We start from the raw sequence: 19,567 nt of genomic DNA, 5'->3' as shown, positions 1-19,567 counted from the left end.
TCCCTGCCTCTGAGTCAAGAGGCTTGGACTCAAGTCTCACCTGCTCCAGAGGTATGTAACAGTATCTCTGAACAGGTTTATTAGAGAATATCTGATTCTGCTCAAGTTTAAAAGAGTGAAAGGTGACTTGATTGAAACCATCAAGATCTTGGAAGTTCTTACGGGAGAAAGTAGAATGACAGGTCACTGTGTAATAATCAGTAGTTATTTAAAACAGATGATGTGAATTTTTCAATCAGAGGATTGAGAGTCCTTGGAACACTTCCTGGAAAGGTGGTGGAAGCAGAATCCTTGAATATTTTTAACGTAGAGTTAGCTACATTCTTGCTAAGTGAGAGGGTGAAAGGTTGTCAGGTATAGATGAGAATGATAGACTGGAGGTTCAGATCAGCCATTTTGTTGAATGGTGGAGCAGGTTTGATGGGCTGAATGGCCTATTGCTGCTGCTAATTCATATGTTTGTAAGCTCCCAGCATTGTCAGATACCTGAGCCAAAGCCAAAGACTACAAAACACAGCAAATTGCAGGTTGAATCAATCCTGTTGTGGCTTAATATCCAAACATTATTTCTGCAAAATAAGCACAGCACAGAAAGATTATTCAGCCCATCATGCTAACGCTGGCTCACGGAAAGGGCTATCCAGTTAATTTTCCAGGAGCCCTGTGAATTTCTCCTCCAAGTGTTTATTTGGTTTCTCTCTGCTTCCACCATTTCAGATTTTCATTTCCCATCAGAGCAACATGTTTCTTAATTTTCTCCCATTCCCACTCTGGTTCAATTACCAATTATCTTAAATCTGTGTACTCTGTTACTGACCCTCCTGTCTCTGAAAAGATTCTTAGTTAATGGATCAAAAAACTTTCTGATTTTCAACACTCTATCAAATGACTGCTTAACATTTTCAACTTTCAACACAGTATTTATGTTCTCTTTATCGAAATAGTCATTGAAGATATAACACTTGCATATCAATGCTAGGCAGTGACCATGTAATCAAGGAGGCACAGCCATCTTCCCCAATGCTTAGTGGCACCAGTGACTTCAAGCAGCAAACAACCCCCCCTCTCCCCCAACCGCGCTGCCCAAGTGAACCAGTCCGCATTTTGAAAAAGCACCATTGACCAGAAGAGGAACAACCATATTAACCCCATGGCAACTAGAACAGGTCAGAGCAGCAGCTGGCTCAACCCAACTCTCCAAATCCTCCTCCTGACCTAAAAGACTTGGGTCAGGGTTGGCTGGACACTCCCCATTTGGTCAGCAAGTTACAATACACAGGAAAGGCTCAACACTATTCACTACCTATGTTTTCCATATTAATCTCATAGATTGTCAGCTTTCTAAACATACTGGGAAAACCTTGTCTTATGGAATGGTGTTCATGCAGATTTGGACTCAGACTGCACAACTCTCATCACTTAGGCATTGTTTACATTATATTACCTGCTTCTTGTATGTTGTGCTTTTTTTCAGATATGGAGCATCTGTAGAATTATGTTTTTTCTTGTGTTTTTCTTACATTTCATAACTTTAACATTGAGTTCCTCCAATTCTCAAAACTTCATTTCAGTAGATCTAATAGCTCTTGACTGAATCATAGAAACATGAGCAGGAGGCTATTTGGCCCTTTGAGTCTGCTTCCCCATCCAATATAATCATGGCTGACAATGTAATGCCATACTCTGTTCCACTTTCTCCCCTTACCCTTTGATCCCTTTAGCCCTTAGAACTATATCTGACTGCTTCTTGAAAATAGTCAATGTTTTGCGCCCTAACCATATTTTGGGGCAGAGAATTCCACAGGCTCACTTCCTGGCTGAAGAAATTTCTCTAAGTCCTAAATGGCCTACCCTGTATCTTTAGGATACATTTTAGGATACATTTTAGCTTGCTTGAAACTGAAATGGTAAACAAAATGGCGTCGGACAGGGTGTGGTTAGCTTGGATACAGCCAAGTGTAAACAAAGAAAACAAAGTGAACAGCATGTGACCAAAGGCTTGTCCCAATATGTCCCAGCAACAACTGAATTGGAGGCAGTTGCACACGAAACTGCAGGAAACGCTTCTTTTTAAAAAGAGATATAAAAAGCCTTTGCTTGTTTAATCACACAGGAGAACGCTTGCAGCACTGCCTAGTGTATAAGCACACACTTGGGATTGCTGGGCTCCCCCGCCACATGGTGAGAAGCAATCAATAAAGGATCTCTAATACTTTCATTTTTCTTGTTCTCTCATATTTAGTAGGAAGGCCAAGCGACCTTTAACATCTTGGGGGCTCGTCCAGGATCTCGTGCAGGAACTGCTCCTCGAAGTGCAAACGATCGTGGTGAACCCAGGACTCAACAGGAGTAAAGAGTGCACAGCCGATTCCTTTGTTTTTGGGATCCGGTAAACGACTCCTGGGAACACTGTGGTCCCTCGCTCGAGGCTGATCTGGTTCCCCACCAGGATCCATGAGAAAACGGGGTGAAGGAAGGATGATTTAAGGTAGGAAAAAGTTTTGGTGGCCCCTTAGACCCTATCAACAAACACATCGAGTTAGACCCCATCTACCACCCTCTGAGAAAAAGAACAGGAAATGACATCACCACAGAAAATGACATCACCAACCCAAAGAAACCCAAACATATAAATAGAAAGCAAGAATCACGAACAGTGCTTCGCCCGGAGGCCCACTGAAGATGTTACCTAGTAGGGTGGCGAAACATCTGGAAATTAACCTTACAGCTCAGCAAGCAAATCTACATCTAGAATCTCTATGACTCTATGATTCTATAAAAGGAACTAAAACCAGAAATGAAACCTGACAGCGCTACCCGATCGATGTCTAAACTCATTAAAGGTCTTACTCCTAGCCCTTTTTGAAATGAGGGTCACTCCACAACTAAACTGAATCCAGCGGAATTGATATATGGCAGGCCTCTAAGGACTCCGTGGGAAGCCAGACGGAACCCAGAGATCACTTTTGATCTACATGCAATGAATGAGAAACTGATAACATATGCTCAATCTCTAACAAATCTCTTTTAGCTCCACATTCCCAGGTTCGAGAGCCCAAAAGGGTAACTACGGTTTGGAGGAAGTGCCTGCCCTCGCCCCAGGAGACCTGGTCCTAATATGGAACTGGGGACGGAAGAAGTTAGAGCCATGGCGCAAAAGACTATTCCAAGTTCTGCTCACTTCTCCCACTGCTGTGAAAGTCGAAGGGCTGTCCAAGTGGATTCATCTATCAGATTGCAAGAGAGCAGTGGGTACGGTCCTACTACCACAGACAACTAGAAGAGCTACAACCACCAAGGACTAACTTTAACCATGTTTGTCTTGCTCCTTGTATCTTTTCTAACATCTTCTGTTATGGGTCTGGGGGATAATTTATTCTGGTGCACCCATCTTAAAATTCATGGGACGGGAAAGGTAGCATGTTATCCCCTACCTCTTTCAACCGGCTCAATGTTAGTTGCTTCCCCCGTTTGGTCACTAACCAGGGGCCAACTCCGCACTGTTCTTAAAGTCTCCAACAGTACCAAAGACAAATGTCAGGAAGATGTATGGAAGACCACCCTGGTAGGGAAAGCCCCGTGTTGGAGTCTGACGTCTTCAGAGACATCTGAGAAAGTGGGTAACCTAACTTGTCATAGGGGAAATGAGGTTATAGGGAGTTAGTACATACGCCAAGATCCCGAAAGAAGTGGAGATCCCACCCTGCTTGTTTTCACGGGAATTACTTTGTGAAGCTGTTATTTGTTGATTACTCCATCTATTTAAGGTGACTTATCTATATTTGTGTGTTATGTTTCCTTCTTTAGTAGTTCATGAGACTATAGGTCCACAATAATGTGGTTGACTCTTAACCTCCCTCTGGACAATAAATGCAGCAATGGCCATGTCATATAAAAAGAATTCTAACAAAACACACCAAGCACTCTGAACACCAACATTTAGCAGTTTCAGGGTCTTAAAACAGAGATTGATGCCATCCCAGCAATAGTTACTGCTGATCTCACAGCTTCTAATCTTTGCATTGTTTACTATCTGACATTCATGTTCTCCTGGATCCAGATTTGATATCAATACTTGACTGATTCTGAACTTGTAAAACCTTATAAATTAAGTAGAATTAGGTTTTTTATGTAGACTCAGGATCTGTTTATTTATATTTTTCATCATACTTGAAACATACAGGAGTACAAAAATACATATGATAACCTGGAAACAATTAACAGGGATTATTCAGTGTAAACTAGTCTTCCAGTGTCTCTGTCAGGTCTTGGAGGGTCAATGTGGAGTGAGGTACTAACCAACACAAGCCCAGGGTAGGCCCCAGCCTATGCTGATGAAGAGTCACTGAACTCAAAATGTTAACTATTCTTCTCTCCACAGATACTGCCAGACTGAGTTTTGCCAGCAATTTCTGTTCTTGTTTCAGATATTCAGCATTTGTGATTCTCTGTTTTATTTCAGTCATGGATGTGGTTGTTTCACAATTGTTGGGGAAAATCAACAAGCTCTACACACCTCATCATGGTCATGCCTGGAAATACAGATGATTTGCAGAACTAATGTCTCACTGTGATTTTGCTTGGTCAAATTGTCTGAATTGTTATCTTAAAGAGTATCAGTGTCACAGCCCAATGGGATAGTCCAGTAACCTTAGCAACAAACAAAGTGAGGTTGATTAACAACTATTTAAAGATTACGATTATTAGCAGTGAGCAACTGCTGTCCTTTGAACCTCCTGTAGCCTGCCAAACAATGCCAATTCACTCAACTAGAACAGCTTTCTCAGTGACAATGGAAAGCAAATGAAAAACATACTCCTGCCTTACAAATAATTTCAAAATTACACTTAAAAAGAAAGTTTGTCAGTCCACCGCAAAGAGCTATAATATCTGCCTTCAATCACAAACTGCTTTGAGTAAAATGCAAAGTGGTCAGTAAAACCAACTAGAAAGGATACTGAATTCAAACACCAACTTCAAAGAAATTGGCCAGGTCACAAAATGAGATGTTGAACTGCATGAGTGCCAGGGTTGCTGTTTGACTGTCCATTAGGTAGTGAAAGAATTGGTTAACATGTGCTATGTATCAGCCCTCTGCTCACATTTAGGTGGGAGGCAAAGTATTGCCTCATTATTTGGAGTGCATCTCATCAAGATCTTTAAAATCTCCTGACAAGTCAATCTCAGTGAGTCATTATTCTGTGTTTTCACAGTCACTGACCCACTCGTACCAATCACAGCCTGCCAAGGTCAGTATTACAAATACATTTCGCTATGTGTTTCAAACATATTAACATTACATTGTCTACAACACAAAGAAACTCCTAAAATCAGCTATACACTAATCATGTGAAAGTAAGAAAATTGTAGTTGCAGGGAACAAACTAGAAGCCAGTGTTTGAAGGGGATGATGTATGAGAGAACAAGGCTTCACATATATACATCATCATGCCTTCCCTCCATGGAGGTTTCAGAAAATGTGCACAGGCTCATGGTACAAATTGCTTTCACTGAAAACTTCTGTAATTTTAATGACTATGTATCTAGAAATTACCCAGAGTTCCAAACAGTCCAAACATTTCTGTCAAAAACCAAACACAGCAACTAAATTTTCAATACAAGTAACTGAGGTCAATGTTGATTTGAAGAGGGGTTTACATTTTTAAACTGTCAGGCATTTTCCTTTCACTTCATTCAGTCTCTAATTACAATTACAATTATATACAAACTAGACACAGTTAATTCTTGCTTCGATTCAATTCTCTCTGTTTCTCCTCACAGTGCCATATCACTGGCTGAACAGCTCTGTGAAGTACAAAGGAGCTGATATCTTTTTTTGGGGTAACCACTAGTCTCAGTGGTGAGGTAACTGAATGAGCGAAAACTGACTGAGGGAGGATACCCAATCTTGTTTCGTCACAGAATCTTGCCCAAGGAAAATTCTGTTATTTCAAAACTGCTGAGTCAGTTCCTAAACACTAACAAGTTAAATAGATCAAGAGAAAATAAAATGGATGTTAAAATTAATTCTTGTAGATACTCATTCTCTTTGCCCACGTTTGTCCCTACACCATTCTCTAGTCATGGTCAGAGAAACACCCTGTTACCTAACCTGCAGTTTTTCTCCTCAGGCTGGGCAACATTTCAACATTATTCCATGAATCACAAAAGCATGTCTAGGCAGTTCTGGGTGAGATTTACATGCTCAATTACCTACCTCCACAACCCTCCAAACTACCAATGCAACCAATAGCAAGAAATATGAAAACAAGACACCTCTCTAAAATTAGAATCTGTTTCCCTAGCTGCTGTCAGTTAGTGTGGTGCTATACACAGCAGGGTGACTGGATTTGTAGCTTGGACTCAGTAGCGATGGTGGTTGGATTGCCAGTGTGAATTAGAGCCTTGACTATAAGATTCATATGGCCTTTGGTGGTGAACTGGAGAGTGACTGTACCCATGGACTCTCCCATGCCACTGACGGTTAGTGGACCAGTTGCGATTGTCATCCTGTCTTCTGTATGGTTGAAAATCTCGTGACCTAAAAATCAAAACAAAAAGTCTCAGACTGATGTTGAATCTGACTTTACCCACTGCGGAATGATTTAATTATTTCATGTTGGACTGCAAAGGAAGAAAATTTGCAAATGCCACACTTGTATTAATTTTTCCAAGTCTTACATATGACAATCACTACTCCCAAAGTGATTGTTCCAATTCAATATCACCCAAGATATCTCCTTGCTTGTAACCAGATTCCTCTCTGAGACATACATGACCATATTGAGAATGGAGAGTCCTGCAGATATTTGTGATTTTTGAGAAGATTTGTAGCTCAGGTTGAGGTTCAGTTTGTAAGTTTGCTCGCTGAGCTGGAAGGTTTGTTTTCAGACGTTTCTTCACCATGCTAGGTAACATGATCAGTGAGCCTCCGGTGAAGCGCTGGTGTTCTGTCTCGCTTTCTCGACTGGGACAACACATCCAACCTAGGACAGGCTGAACAGAGACATGCACAGGAATTCCTAGAGCTGAAAATGTGTTGCTGGAAAAGCGCAGCAGGTCAGGCAGCATCCAAGGAACAGGAGAATCAACGTTTCGGGCATAAGCCCTTCAGGCTTATGCCCGAAACGTCGATTCTCCTGTTCCTTGGATGCTGCCTGACCTGCTGCGCTTTTCCAGCAACACATTTTCAGCTCTGATCTCCAACATCTGCAGTCCTCACTTTCTCCTCAAGGAATTCCTAGAGGCCTGGCATTCAAACCAGAGCTCCTTCACTAAACATATTGATTTGGATCCTATTTACCATCTAAGAAAAAGAACCGGAAATGATATCACTCACCTTAACAGACCAAGACACACAAATAGAAAGCCGTACAGAACACCAGCACTTTACCGGAGGCTCACTGATGATGTTACCTAGTATGGTGACAAAACATCTGAAAACAAACCTTTCAGCTCAGTGAGCAAACTTACAAGCAGAGTCCTGCACACATTTCTGAATAACCCCTCTTGTTAATTTCAAGCTTTAATTACTGTCTGAGCCTTCTCTAAAATCCAGTCCCTGAATTCAGCAGGTATTTCCTCCTTCACCAATATTATCTCAAGTTCATTTTACCTATTCTGTACCTTTCATAAAATAATATGGTGATGCTTAATTCCCATTCCTATCCAGTCTGATGAGATTCTGCTGGTGCTGTTAAATATGTATCTTCCTCTGAAATAATGGTTTCTAATTCCCTAACTATTTCCCACATACTCAACAGTATAATGAAACAAAATAATTACTAGCAAGAATAGCCATTTGGCCTGTCAAGCCTGTTCCAACATTCATAAAATTAAATACCCAATCTGTCGCATTGCATATTTGTGTTTACTGAAAGACCACCTACTTGAAACCAAAACAAAAATGTCTATTAAACCAGATTACTGACTGGGACCTGCTTTAGAGTCATAGAGATGTACAGCATGGAAACAGACCCTTCGGTCCAACCTGTCCATGCCGACCAGATATCCCAACCCAATCTAGTCCCACTTGCCAGCACCCAGCCCATATCCCTCCAAACCCTTCCTATTCATATACCCATCTGTGGTGTAAAATTATGTCCCAATACATGTGTGAATCATTATGCAACACATGTATTGGGCCAAGCAGTGGAATGTGGTGAAAGGGTTAAAATTGTGTCCCAATACATGTGTGAATCTAACCGAAAATGGAAGGTGTCGCTTAGTCCCGTGTGAATCTTGTTATACACCTTCCCGTGTGAATCTTCTTATCTGTATGTAACCAGAATGGAATGTGTTTTTTAGCCTTGCTCTGCTGTTCACATGAATGTTTATATCTGGGAAAAGGGTATATCAGCTGGAGAAGTCTCCAGTTCGGTAGAGTCTGCTCCGGGGTTACGTTTAACCGCCGAGCGTGGGTTGTTGGCAACCGCTCTACGAGAACTGACGGCTCCCAGTTTTGGTAACATGTAGAGTGAGTATAAGCCAGACCCGTTGTAAGTACGAGACTGGTGGTGGGGACACTGCGGGGAATAAAACTATATTCTAGCAGACTCGCCTCTTGGCTGTTTGTTCTGTGTCAGACTACTTTCCTGCGAGCCTGGTCCTTGACCTTGAGAATTTTTTAAAACATTTTGGCGTAGCCGGCAGGATCAATCGCAATTGAGGAAAGATTTTGATACAGAACAATGTTTTGGAAAAAGGCTAAGAAACCAGAGGAACAAACTGTGGAGGTCCTGACCGTCCCGGGATGGCATGGGCCGTGGCATGGCGTGGCAGTTTGTTTGAGAAATGGTGGGGGGCGACCGGAGGACTGGGAGGCCGAGGGCGTAGGAACCCCAGGGTCGCTGCTGTCCACCCTTGAGAGGATCCCAGTCCTGCCGAAGAACCCATTGCCTGGGGTACAGCGGAGGATGTGGGCCTGTGCGGCGGCTTGTAGACAACAGTCAGACAAGCGCCAAAAAGCTGAAGCAGAATTAGCCCTCCTGAAACATGAGCAGGGACTCAGTTCGGGAGATGCCTCTATGTTGAGGCAGGAAATTATGAAGTTAAAAGCTGAATTGACAGCATTAACTGAACTAGCAGGACGAACTATTATGTATTTGTCTGCTAAGAAACGGAAAGAGAAAAGGAAGGTCCCTCGAACTCTGGACCCGGTACAAGTACGGGCGTTTGTAGCCCAGTTAAATAACGGGGATCGGTGGGATATCGATCATTGGGATCGGAACATTTGGGGAGATTTAGATGATCAGTACGAAGAGGACCCACCCGTACTCCAAGCTAAACCAGTGGTTAGGAGAAAGCAGGTTCAGAGACGTCTCCCAGTGCAACGGGAGGTAATGTTAGATGAGAAAGGAAACCCTATACGGAATGAACAAGGGGAGGCAATTATGCATGAATTACCGCGGGCTCAGCCTCCCGCAGAATTCTCTGAATTAACGGAAGACTTCACTACCGATGAGGTGCTGTTTATCACCCAGAAAACCCGACGTAATCCTGGGGAGCCGTTAGAGCTATGGCTAATTCGGCTCCTCGAGGAAGGGGGGCAACAAGTGCAGGTAGACTATCAGGATGCTCCCAAGTTTGGTGGATTAGCAAAGGATGCTGCCATAGACCTGGGGTACCGCAACCAAGCCAAGGATATGGTAATAGATCGCAGTATGGGGACCCTATTTGGGATGTATGCCAGGGCAGTGGCCGAACAGTATCCCTTCCCGTCCGATTGGCCCCCCTTGGAAGGAACTTGGACAACGATTAAGGAAGGGGTTCAGAGGCTAACCCGTTTGTGTGTGCGGGATGCCCTGTTGCTGGGAGTGCTGGACGAGGTAGATAACACAAATGTTAGTAGACAGACTAGAGACCATCTAGTGAAGACTGCCCCCCCCCATTATAAACCACTGTTATTAACCATAATGTTGAGTGGACGGGGAGAAACCCTAGGAGATGCCCGTAGTATGATGAGGGAGATGGGTGGTTTGGGGGATTGGGGACCCACAACCCGTGCTTCTCAGGGGGGCACGGAGGGGCGTCGCCCTGAGGCTCGAGCAGGGGGAAAAGTAAACCCTAATCAAGGAAGTAACCAAGGCCCCTCACGGCGTGCTTTGTGGCAAGCTTTGATACGGGCGCAGGTCCCAGCATCGGAGATTGATGGCCTACCTACACCGGAATTAAAAGACTTATGCAGACGAAAGGGACTGAAGGTGTCCCGGGTAGAGACGGAGTCCCGACCCACTATGGAAGACCTAGTGGAATTACTAACACAAAAATGTCAGACACGGGGTCCGGTTGTTAATGAGCCTCGAAGGGGTAGAACTTCCACTTCCCAGCGGTGGGAATCCTCGGAGGACGAGGAGGAGGAGGAGGTACGGCCTCCCCTCCGAGAGTGTTATAAAGTGGATAGGCGTGGCCGGAAACCTAGTAAGAAAGGCAAGAACAAAGAAGGGCGAGGCAAACGTCTTTACCCAGTGCTGTCTAGGGAAGATGAATGGGAGGAACAATAGGAATCGGGCCAAGCCCCAAGGGTTTGCCCACGAACGAGCCAATGGTCAGCAGACGACATTCGACCTCATGTATCATTGACTATCTATTGGCGCAAATCCGTCCAAACCGTTATGGCTCTAGTGGACACAGGGGCGGAGGCCACCTTAATCTATGGGACGCCCCATAAGTTTAAAGGAACCCCAGTCACGCTGGTTGGGCTGGGAGGTAATCTGATTGAAGGAAGAACAGTACAATTGCCCCTAAAGATAGGTACAATGCCCATTAAAACTTATTCAATTATCATTACACCGGTTAGAGAATGGATCCTGGGAATGGACATTCTGGCCGGTTTAACACTTCACCTCCAACAGGGGAAGTTTGAATTTGGAATCACGAAAATGGCTTTGCGCTGTAGGACGGTGTTAGTGGGAAAGGTTAAGATGGACCCCTTCCCCATCCCGATCGCCGATCGCGTAATAAGTCTTAGACAGTATAGGATTCCCGGCGGACATAAAGAAATATCCGCCACAATTAAGGATTATTTGGAAGCGGGAGTGCTTAGGACATGCACCACGGCGTGGAATAACCCCTTATGGCCCGTACATAAAGCCGATGGGTCATGGCGGATGACGGTAGATTATCGGCAACTAAACCGTCACACTCCGGCCTTGACGGCAGCGGTCCCGGATGCCGTCACTATTATAGGACGAATCCAACATCATCCAGGGGTGTGGTACGGAGTAATTGATTTGGCTAATGCCTTCTTCACAATTCCTATTCCCGAAGATAGGCAGGAACAGTTCGCATTCACTTGGGAGGGTAGACAATTCACGTTCACACGACTGCCCCAAGGATATCTGCATAGCCCTACTATCTGCCACCGGATAGTTGCAGAACACTTGGCTGCCTTTAAAGTGCCTGACGAAGTGATGATCTCGCACTATATTGACGATATGATGATACAGGGGACAAGTCAGAAGCAGGTTCAGGAATTGCTGGACCAACTGGTTCAACATATGCGAGGATATGGGTGGGAGATCAACCCAGCCAAAATCCAGGGTCCCTCACAAACGGTAAAATTCTTAGGAATCGTGTGGAACAAGGGGGAAAGGGAAATCACTGCGAAAGCTAAAAATAAGATTCAGGTCTTTGCCGTCCCTCACACCCAGAAGGACGTGCAGCAATTTATTGGGTTATTCGGATTCTGGAGACAGCATATTCCCCATTTAGGACAAATTTTAAAACCTTTGTATCGAGTTACGAGGAAAAAGGCAGCGTTCGAATGGACGGAGGTCCATCAAACTGCATTTGAAATGGCCAAGCAAGCGATACAGCAAGCTGTATCCTTGGGAAAGATACAGTCAGGACCTGTAGAACTGCAAGTCTCAGCACAGGGGGATTATGCCAATTGGAGCTTATGGCAAAAACAGGAAAGGACCCGTAAGCCACTGGGATTTTGGTCCCGAAAATTACCCCCGGCAGGGGAACGGTATACCCCCTTTGAGAAACAGTTATTAGCATGCTACTGGGGCTTGGTGGAAACCGAAGCCCTGACCATTGGACATGAAGTGATCATGAGAACAGCTATCCCTATTCTTCCGTGGGTACTTAGTGACCCCACTACCCACCGAATAGGAACTGCCCAAGAGAGCAGCATCATTAAATGGAAATGGTATGTGTCGGAGAGAGTGCGGACTGGACAGAAAGGAGTGTCAGTCCTACATGAGCAAGTGGCGGAGGCCCCTGAGGAAGGGGAAAAGCGGTTTGAGGTGATTGAATACAAGGAATCACCCGTTAAGATGGGAAAACGGTATGATGAACTGACCCCGGATGAACAAGCCACGGCTTGGTTCGTAGATGGGTCAGCCCAATGGAAAGCGGGACAGCGTAGATGGAAAGCTGCCGCCTTTAACCCAAAACAAGGCACTACCCTAGAAGAATTAGGGGAGGGAAAAAGTAGTCAGTGGGCAGAATTAAAGGCAGTGCATATGGTAGTCATGCAAGCAGGGGTCATGGGAGTTTGTTTGTTCTCTGACTCGTGGTCAGTGGTTAACGGCATGACACAATGGATGCCAACTTGGCAGGCCAATCAGTGGATGATCCAGAATAGGGAAGTGTGGGGTAAACAGTTATGGGAGGATATATGGGAGAAAGCTCAATACCTGGTCATATACATCACCCACGTAGATGCCCATACCTCTCGAAATGATGTGGAAGCTCTACATAACCGATATGTGGATGGTATCGTCCGAACCATGATGGTGCAAAGGGGCACCTCAGTGGACCTAGCTAGATGGGCACACCTTAAGGCTGGGCACTGGGGAGTGCAAGGAACCTTGCACTGGGCTCGAGACCGAGGAATAGATCTTATGGTAGATGATGTTAAGACTGCAGTAAACCAGTGTGAGCAGTGTCAACATCAGCGGCAGGGAGTGCCCCAACACATGATGGGACATATCCATCGGGGGGATGGTCCGGGACAGAGCTGGCAAATGGACTTTGTGGGTCCCTTACCCTCCTCACAAGGATGTAACCACATATGTACAGCTGTGGACACTATGTCTGGGGTTTTGGTAGCCCATCCCTGTCGTCACAACAATCAACAGGCTACCTTGCGATGTTTAGATTTGATTGAACAATTTTATGGATTGCCCATACAGGTCCAGAGTGACAATGGCTCCCATTTCACAGGAAGGGCGGTAAAGCAGTGGTGTCACGATAACCACGTGGAATGGGTTTATCATGTACCCTATCACCCACAAGCTGCGGGACTTATAGAACGAATGAATGGGCTTCTGAAGTCCTCACTACGAAAAGCAGGAGGTTGCAATGACTTAACGGGTTGGAGGAAGCAACTAATTCGGGTGGTGAAACAAATTAATAACCGCCCATTAGGAAATGGGGTAACACCCTTGAATAGGATGATACAAGTATGTGATACCCCAAAGACTCAGCCTATTAAAATGTGGAAGTTCGCTGAGGAAGCTGATATTCCCGTAAGGGCCACGCCGGCTTCGGCTGGACTGGACCTACGAGCACTAACTGCCCAGACTTTGATCCAACAGAAACCTACGGTGATTAAGACCGGGTTAGGGTTGATTTGTCCCCCTGGAACCTATGGGCATATCCTCCCGCGGTCGGGACTGTCACTAAAGGGGATTGATGTGATGGCAGGCGTAATTGACGCAGACTACCAAGGGGAGTTGGGGGTGATCCTGGTCAACATCACCGCTGAACCTTACGTGATACAGAAGGGGGACAGAATAGCGCAATTGGTCATTAAGCCATGTAACCTTACAACGGTGGAAGAGATGGGAGCTCCCGTTACGGTTACTGAGCGTGGGACGGGGGGATTTGGGTCTACTGACACTAAGGGGGCCAAGGTATGGGTGCGCCAGACGACCGGCCCCCCCAGGCCGGCCGAAATCATAGCACAGGGGAAGGACAGTCTGGTCACCATTATGTACCCCGGAGACCCGACCTGGGCAAACGTCCCGGCGAACCAGTGCTACTTACGTGAGACCTAAATAATGTTATAATTGCTATGCACCCGCAGGCTGACCCTCCGCCTTGAACATGGGGTGGTCATGGGGATTGCGACTCCTATTGGCGATGTTCGCGATCGGATGGCCACTCCAGGGCATCGGTATCACGGCCTGGACGCTGGTACCGGTCGCCCGCCATGAGGTGCGGTGGGAGGCCAGTAGCCAGCGACGGACGCAGGACGACTTTACATGTGAACCCGGTCAGCAGTGCGTTGTTCTGACTCTCACCAGCGACTGTCAATTGTACACGTGTGCACAGTGCTACATGCGCCGGGATGGGGAAAAATATGACATATCGTTCATACCGCCTAATTGCACCCTGGTGGTAAATGCCCAAGTCAAGACGTGTTTGTGGGACCGACGCACCCAGACATGCGGGACAACGGGGACTCATTGGAGCGTCACAGCTCGGGGGGAAGATCTGTGGCTGCGCAATGCCACCGATATTCGGAATCGTCATCGATTCATGTGGTTAATAATGGTACTGCCCTCGACGAACGCCCCGTCTGAGGCGTTATTACACCCCACGCGGGGCGGGCCAGCACCGAAGAGGGGTGCCACGGGGGGCGTGCGGTCGCATCGAACACAGTTGGCCCCTATTATGTCAACTTGTCAACAGATGGCCCAGGCGGTACTGCACACTGATGTTCATTGGCGGGTACAGTTGCCCCTCATACCCGAGTGTCATACCAAGAGGCGGCGACGAGCGTGGTACGACACCCTGCTGGGAGGCGCAGGAACTGTTATGGGTATCTCGAATGCCATTGACTCTGAGGTAACCCGTACTAAATTATCTAACACGGGACAGGCCACCTCACAAGGACTACATACTATTGGAAGGTGGATGCCATCCGTAATGATGACTCAAGGAGAGACAGCTGAAATAATGATACGATCTCTGCAATGGGAACTGGATGTCTGGGGCGCCACTCAGGAACTGTTTGAGAACATTACGGCTCAGTTAAATTGGACTGCCTGTCATATTCAAATGTTGCATGCTCAAATACAGAAAGAACGCTTTTTGCGTGTGGTAACATCCCCCAATGTACAGGCGTGGAGGGGACTATGGAATGTATCTGAGAAATTGTGGATGATAACCCATCCAGAGCGAACATGGTGTAACGCAACTATGTGTAACGGATACTTTGTTACCATGAATGTAACCCACACTGTTACGGTCTGTCGATATTATGTATTACCAGTGATTACATCTTCTGGATATTATTTTCTGAAGACAAGGGGACAGTGGTTTAGCCCAGATACCAATATTACCTATGATCTGTCCGCTTGTGAACAGACTGATCAGGGGAAAACTTGCCTACTGATGGACAGGTATCGGGACCCTTGCTTGACTAAGGGAACGGCCCTGTGCGAATGGACTGTTGAGACTCCAAGGGACATGATGTGGCAGATTGGGCCACACACGCTCTGTGTGGCTACCAATAATCCACATCCTATGCTTCCCTCAGCACCGTTCTCGGGATGCCTCTCAAATGTCTATCAGTGGCACTGGCAGAATCACACCTATTTGTTGACCACTTATAGCAGTGCTCGCCACTTTACCAAGGTGCAGTGGAAAGTGCTGAGGAATCCCTGGAACATTTCCCTGGATCGGTTTAAGCGGGCATTGGACCGATCCGAGGAGCTTAAGCAGATATTACGAAAGCATCAAACCAATGTCACCAAGGTTACGGTGTCTACCTTTATACATGGACAGGAGGTAGTACATGCTGCCCGTGTAGTGGACGTGGAGTCAGCTCATCATTGGTGGGACATATTGAGTGGTATGTCCTCCACTGCGGGGACATTCCTGTTCCCACCCTTGTCGATCCTGGTAGCGGTCCTGGTGATTTTAACATGCTGTAATGTCCTGACTTGCTTGTATATTTGGCGTGTACGTAGGCGCTTGTTAGAAAGAATACATATGGGCATAATGTAACACATGTATTGGGTCAAGCAGTGGAATGTGGTGTAAAATTATGTCCCAATACATGTGTGAATCATTATGCAACACATGTATTGGGCCAAGCAGTGGAATGTGGTGAAAGGGTTAAAATTGTGTCCCAATACATGTGTGAATCTAACCGAAAATGGAAGGTGTCGCTTAGTCCCGTGTGAATCTTGTTATACACCTTCCCGTGTGAATCTTCTTATCTGTATGTAACCAGAATGGAATGTGTTTTTTAGCCTTGCTCTGCTGTTCACATGAATGTTTATATCTGGAAAAGGGTATATCAGCTGGAGAAGTCTCCAGTTCGGTAGAGTCTGCTCCGGGGTTACGTTTAACCGCCGAGCGTGGGTTGTTGGCAACCGCTCTACGAGAACTGACGGCTCCCAGTTTTGGTAACATGTAGAGTGAGTATAAGCCAGACCCGTTGTAAGTACGAGACTGGTGGTGGGGACACTGCGGGGAATAAAACTATATTCTAGCAGACTCGCCTCTTGGCTGTTTGTTCTGTGTCAGACTACTTTCCTGCGAGCCTGGTCCTTGACCTTGAGAATTTTTTAAAACACCATCCAAATGCCTCTTAAAATGTTGTAATTGTACCAGTCTCCACCACTTCCTCCGGCAGCTCATTCCATACACGTAACACCCTCTGAGTGAAAAAGTTGCCTCTGAGGTCTCTTTTATATCTTTCCCCTCTCACCCTAAACCTATGCCCTCTAGTTCTGGACTCCCCGACCCCAGGGAAAAGACTTTGCCTATTTATCCTATCCATGCCCCTCATAATTTTGTAAACCTCTATAAGGTCATCCCTCAGCCTCCGACGCTCCAGGAAAAATAGCCCCAGCCTGTTCAGCCTCTCCCTATAGCTCAAATCCTCCAACCCTGGCAACATCCTTGTAAATCTTTTCTGAACCCTTTCAAGATTCACAACATCTTTCCGATAGGAAGGAGACCAGAATTGCACGCAATATTCCAACAGTGGCCTTAACCAATGTCCTGTACAGCCGCAACATGACCTCCCAACTCCTGTACTCAATTTTCTGACCAATAAAGGAAAGCATACCAAACGCCTTCTTCACTTTCCTATCTGCCTGCGACTCCACTTTCAAGGAGCTATGAACCTGTACAATCAGCTGGGATCCTCAAAACCTCATACCTCTAGACTCCTTTGCAAATCAATAATCCACATAACTCAGACTTAGAGATTCTCAGTATGTTGGTGTAAAGTCTTGACAATGGTCTGCAGTTGCTCTTTACCTGCGATTACTACCAGTCCGGATTTTCCAGTCCTCTACAATCGGCGGTGGATCTGCTGGTGACTTCAACACCTCCTGATACTCTTTGTCAGCTGCAGTGAAACGATGAGCAAACATTTCCTCATAGTTAGGAACAGCTTCTGCTTCACTAGACATTCTGGGAAATGAGAAAAGAGAACAATGAGCAAGAGAACTTCAGAAGCAGGTTCCATTTACTTTAACATGAGACCATCCACACTCAAAATGTTATGGATAAAGAGATTCTCTCAATACTCTACCACCGAAAACTAACTTTCAATTTCAATCATATCTCAAACAGCTAGGAGTCTGGTAATTAGTTCCAGCAATAATAGGTTGAAGGTGATGAGGTAGGGTTTCCAAACTGGTGAGCCGGAGGTGGTGGTGGACACAACAGCAGTGTTCAAGCAGCAGCTGGATGAATACATGAATAGGAAGGGAATAGAGGGGTATAGTTCCTGTAAGTGAAGACAGTTTTAGTATGGAAGGGCAAAATGTGGCAGCACAAGCTTGGAGGCCAAAGAGCCTCTTCCTGTGCTGTATTGCTCTTTGCACTGCAAATGCTGGAGATCTGAAATAAGAGCAGAAAATACTGGGGAAACTCCACAGGTCTTGCAGCATCTGTAGACAAGAGTTTTGAATTAATGATTGATGTAATTCTTCATTGAAATTCTGAGTTCCAAAGAATTCAGTAATATTGGACAATAAACGCAAAATCCATTTCTATCTTAACAAATGCAGCCAGACCAAAGTTTCCCTAGCACTTTTCATTCTCAAACTGGAATCACATCTGATGTCTGATTCGAGGTAACAACACGCATAAGCAAAGGATCAACCGGGAGAGTAAAAAAGATGAAAACACATTGACGTTTCAAGAGAGAGACAAAGACATTGTGTTCAGAAAGAATTTTCATGTCCAACTCAATCTGGTCAGATCTTAACTCAAGTGCCCGTCGGATGTGATCTGATGGGTGATAACTCCCTTCTGGAATTACAGTCATGGATTTAACTCCATCCCCAGAGAACTGAATACGAATTCTGGACAAAATAATCCAGTGTGGGATCAAGGCTCAGAATTGGCAGAGTACTCCACTGCACTGTCAGTGCTGAGGGCGCGCCGCACTGTCGGGGGGGGCGGGAGGGGGAGGTTGTACAGTGTTTCCCCGGTGACTGTAGCTGCTGAACACCGCGGATGGGATCACATTATGTTTTGCGGATTCTCGATATTTCCCCCCCGGCCCCCGGCCCCGAGACCAACCCTCACCTTCTCCTCCAAACACACTGCTGGGTGCAACCTCAAATCCTTCCCCGGACCCGCCGCACTTGTGGTCCGCCAGCAAACTCTCCCAGACAATAGTTCCGGGTGAAGCCCCATCTCCTGCCTGAGGACTGCAGCAGTTGGCCCAGAGAGGAGGCACTGAACATTTAAAAAATGATCAGATTTTCTAATTTTATTTAACTTATCTCTCTGCCGGACGTAAAACTACTGAAAAGTGGAGAAAAGAAGGGCTGCTTCGTGGACAATCTGGCGTGATTAAGTTGAGGAATGATTTTTTCTGTTTCCGAAGTCAGTTGAAGAGCTGACTTTAAAGGAGCAAGAACAGGATCTGAGTTAGTTTGACTGGAATGAGAGGTTTGCAGGAAAAACAGTAACTAAATGTTGGGCCATCTTAAAAATGCAAATAATCCAGGGACAGTCAAGGTATATTCATCAAATGGAAAATGCGGGACAAACAATTCCAGAGCACCCTGGATGACAGAAGAGATTAAAAATTAACTGTAGAAAGAAAAAGTATGTTTATGACAGGTTTAAAGGCAGAAAATACAATTACAATAGAATCAAAAGAAATACTTAAGTTTTTTGGGAGGATTAAAAAGCAAAGACAAACTATTAAAAAGGCTAGCAGCTAACATAAGAGGAATGCCAAAGTCTTCTCTTTAAAAAAAAGTTCAAATGACCTGTTCATAGATGGTATTATATATCTCTGGAACAAAAGCGACTAGAACCCGGGTTTCCTGGTTCAAGTGGGTCATTAAGGGAGGAGTCAGGCTGATCAGAGACCTAAAAAGGCCTTCACAGATGGATGAAGGGGCATAGTTGATAGTCAGGTGAATACTTTGCATCTCTCTTTATAAAACAGGAGGATGTTGCCCAGGCAATGTGATAGAGGAGAAAACGACCACTGGAAGGGTCCCTGATTAATAAGGAAGAAGTCTTGGATGGATTGCTCGCACTTAAAAGCTGAAAAGGCACAGGGACCAGATGAGATGTGCCAAGGCATTTGAAGAAAATTAGGGCAGAAATTGCAGGGACACTT

At 45.5% G+C, this 19,567-nt stretch overlaps 1 protein-coding gene across 3 annotated transcripts; it reads right to left on the bottom strand.

Moving 5' to 3' along the window:
• Positions 1-3,901: 3,901 nt before the first annotated feature.
• On the bottom strand, positions 3,902-18,609 carry LOC122539591 (RNA guanine-N7 methyltransferase-activating subunit-like protein). Of its 3 annotated transcripts, none has more exons than XM_043674594.2 (3): positions 18,514-18,609; positions 17,233-17,388; positions 3,902-6,541 (listed from the first exon to the last, which is right to left on the bottom strand). In XM_043674594.2, exons 2-3 carry the CDS (start codon positions 17,385-17,387, stop codon positions 6,364-6,366), a joined length of 333 nt encoding a protein of 110 aa, XP_043530529.2. In that variant the 5' UTR covers position 17,388; positions 18,514-18,609; the 3' UTR covers positions 3,902-6,363. The 3 variants fall into 3 exon arrangements, with proteins under 3 accessions (XP_043530529.2, XP_087837546.1, XP_087837547.1); XM_087981420.1 differs by lacking the exon at positions 18,514-18,609 and adding an exon at positions 18,192-18,350; XM_087981421.1 differs by lacking the exon at positions 18,514-18,609 and adding an exon at positions 17,524-18,112.
• Positions 18,610-19,567: the final 958 nt, after the last annotated feature.

This window comes from Chiloscyllium plagiosum, unplaced genomic scaffold (genome assembly GCF_037043375.1).
Source record: "Chiloscyllium plagiosum isolate Xiang-an unplaced genomic scaffold, Cpla_swu_hap1 HiC_scaffold_39, whole genome shotgun sequence".
NCBI lineage: Eukaryota > Metazoa > Chordata > Chondrichthyes > Orectolobiformes > Hemiscylliidae > Chiloscyllium > Chiloscyllium plagiosum.
Note: the sequence above shows the minus strand (reverse complement) of the source record. Positions and strands in the feature narration are given on the sequence as shown.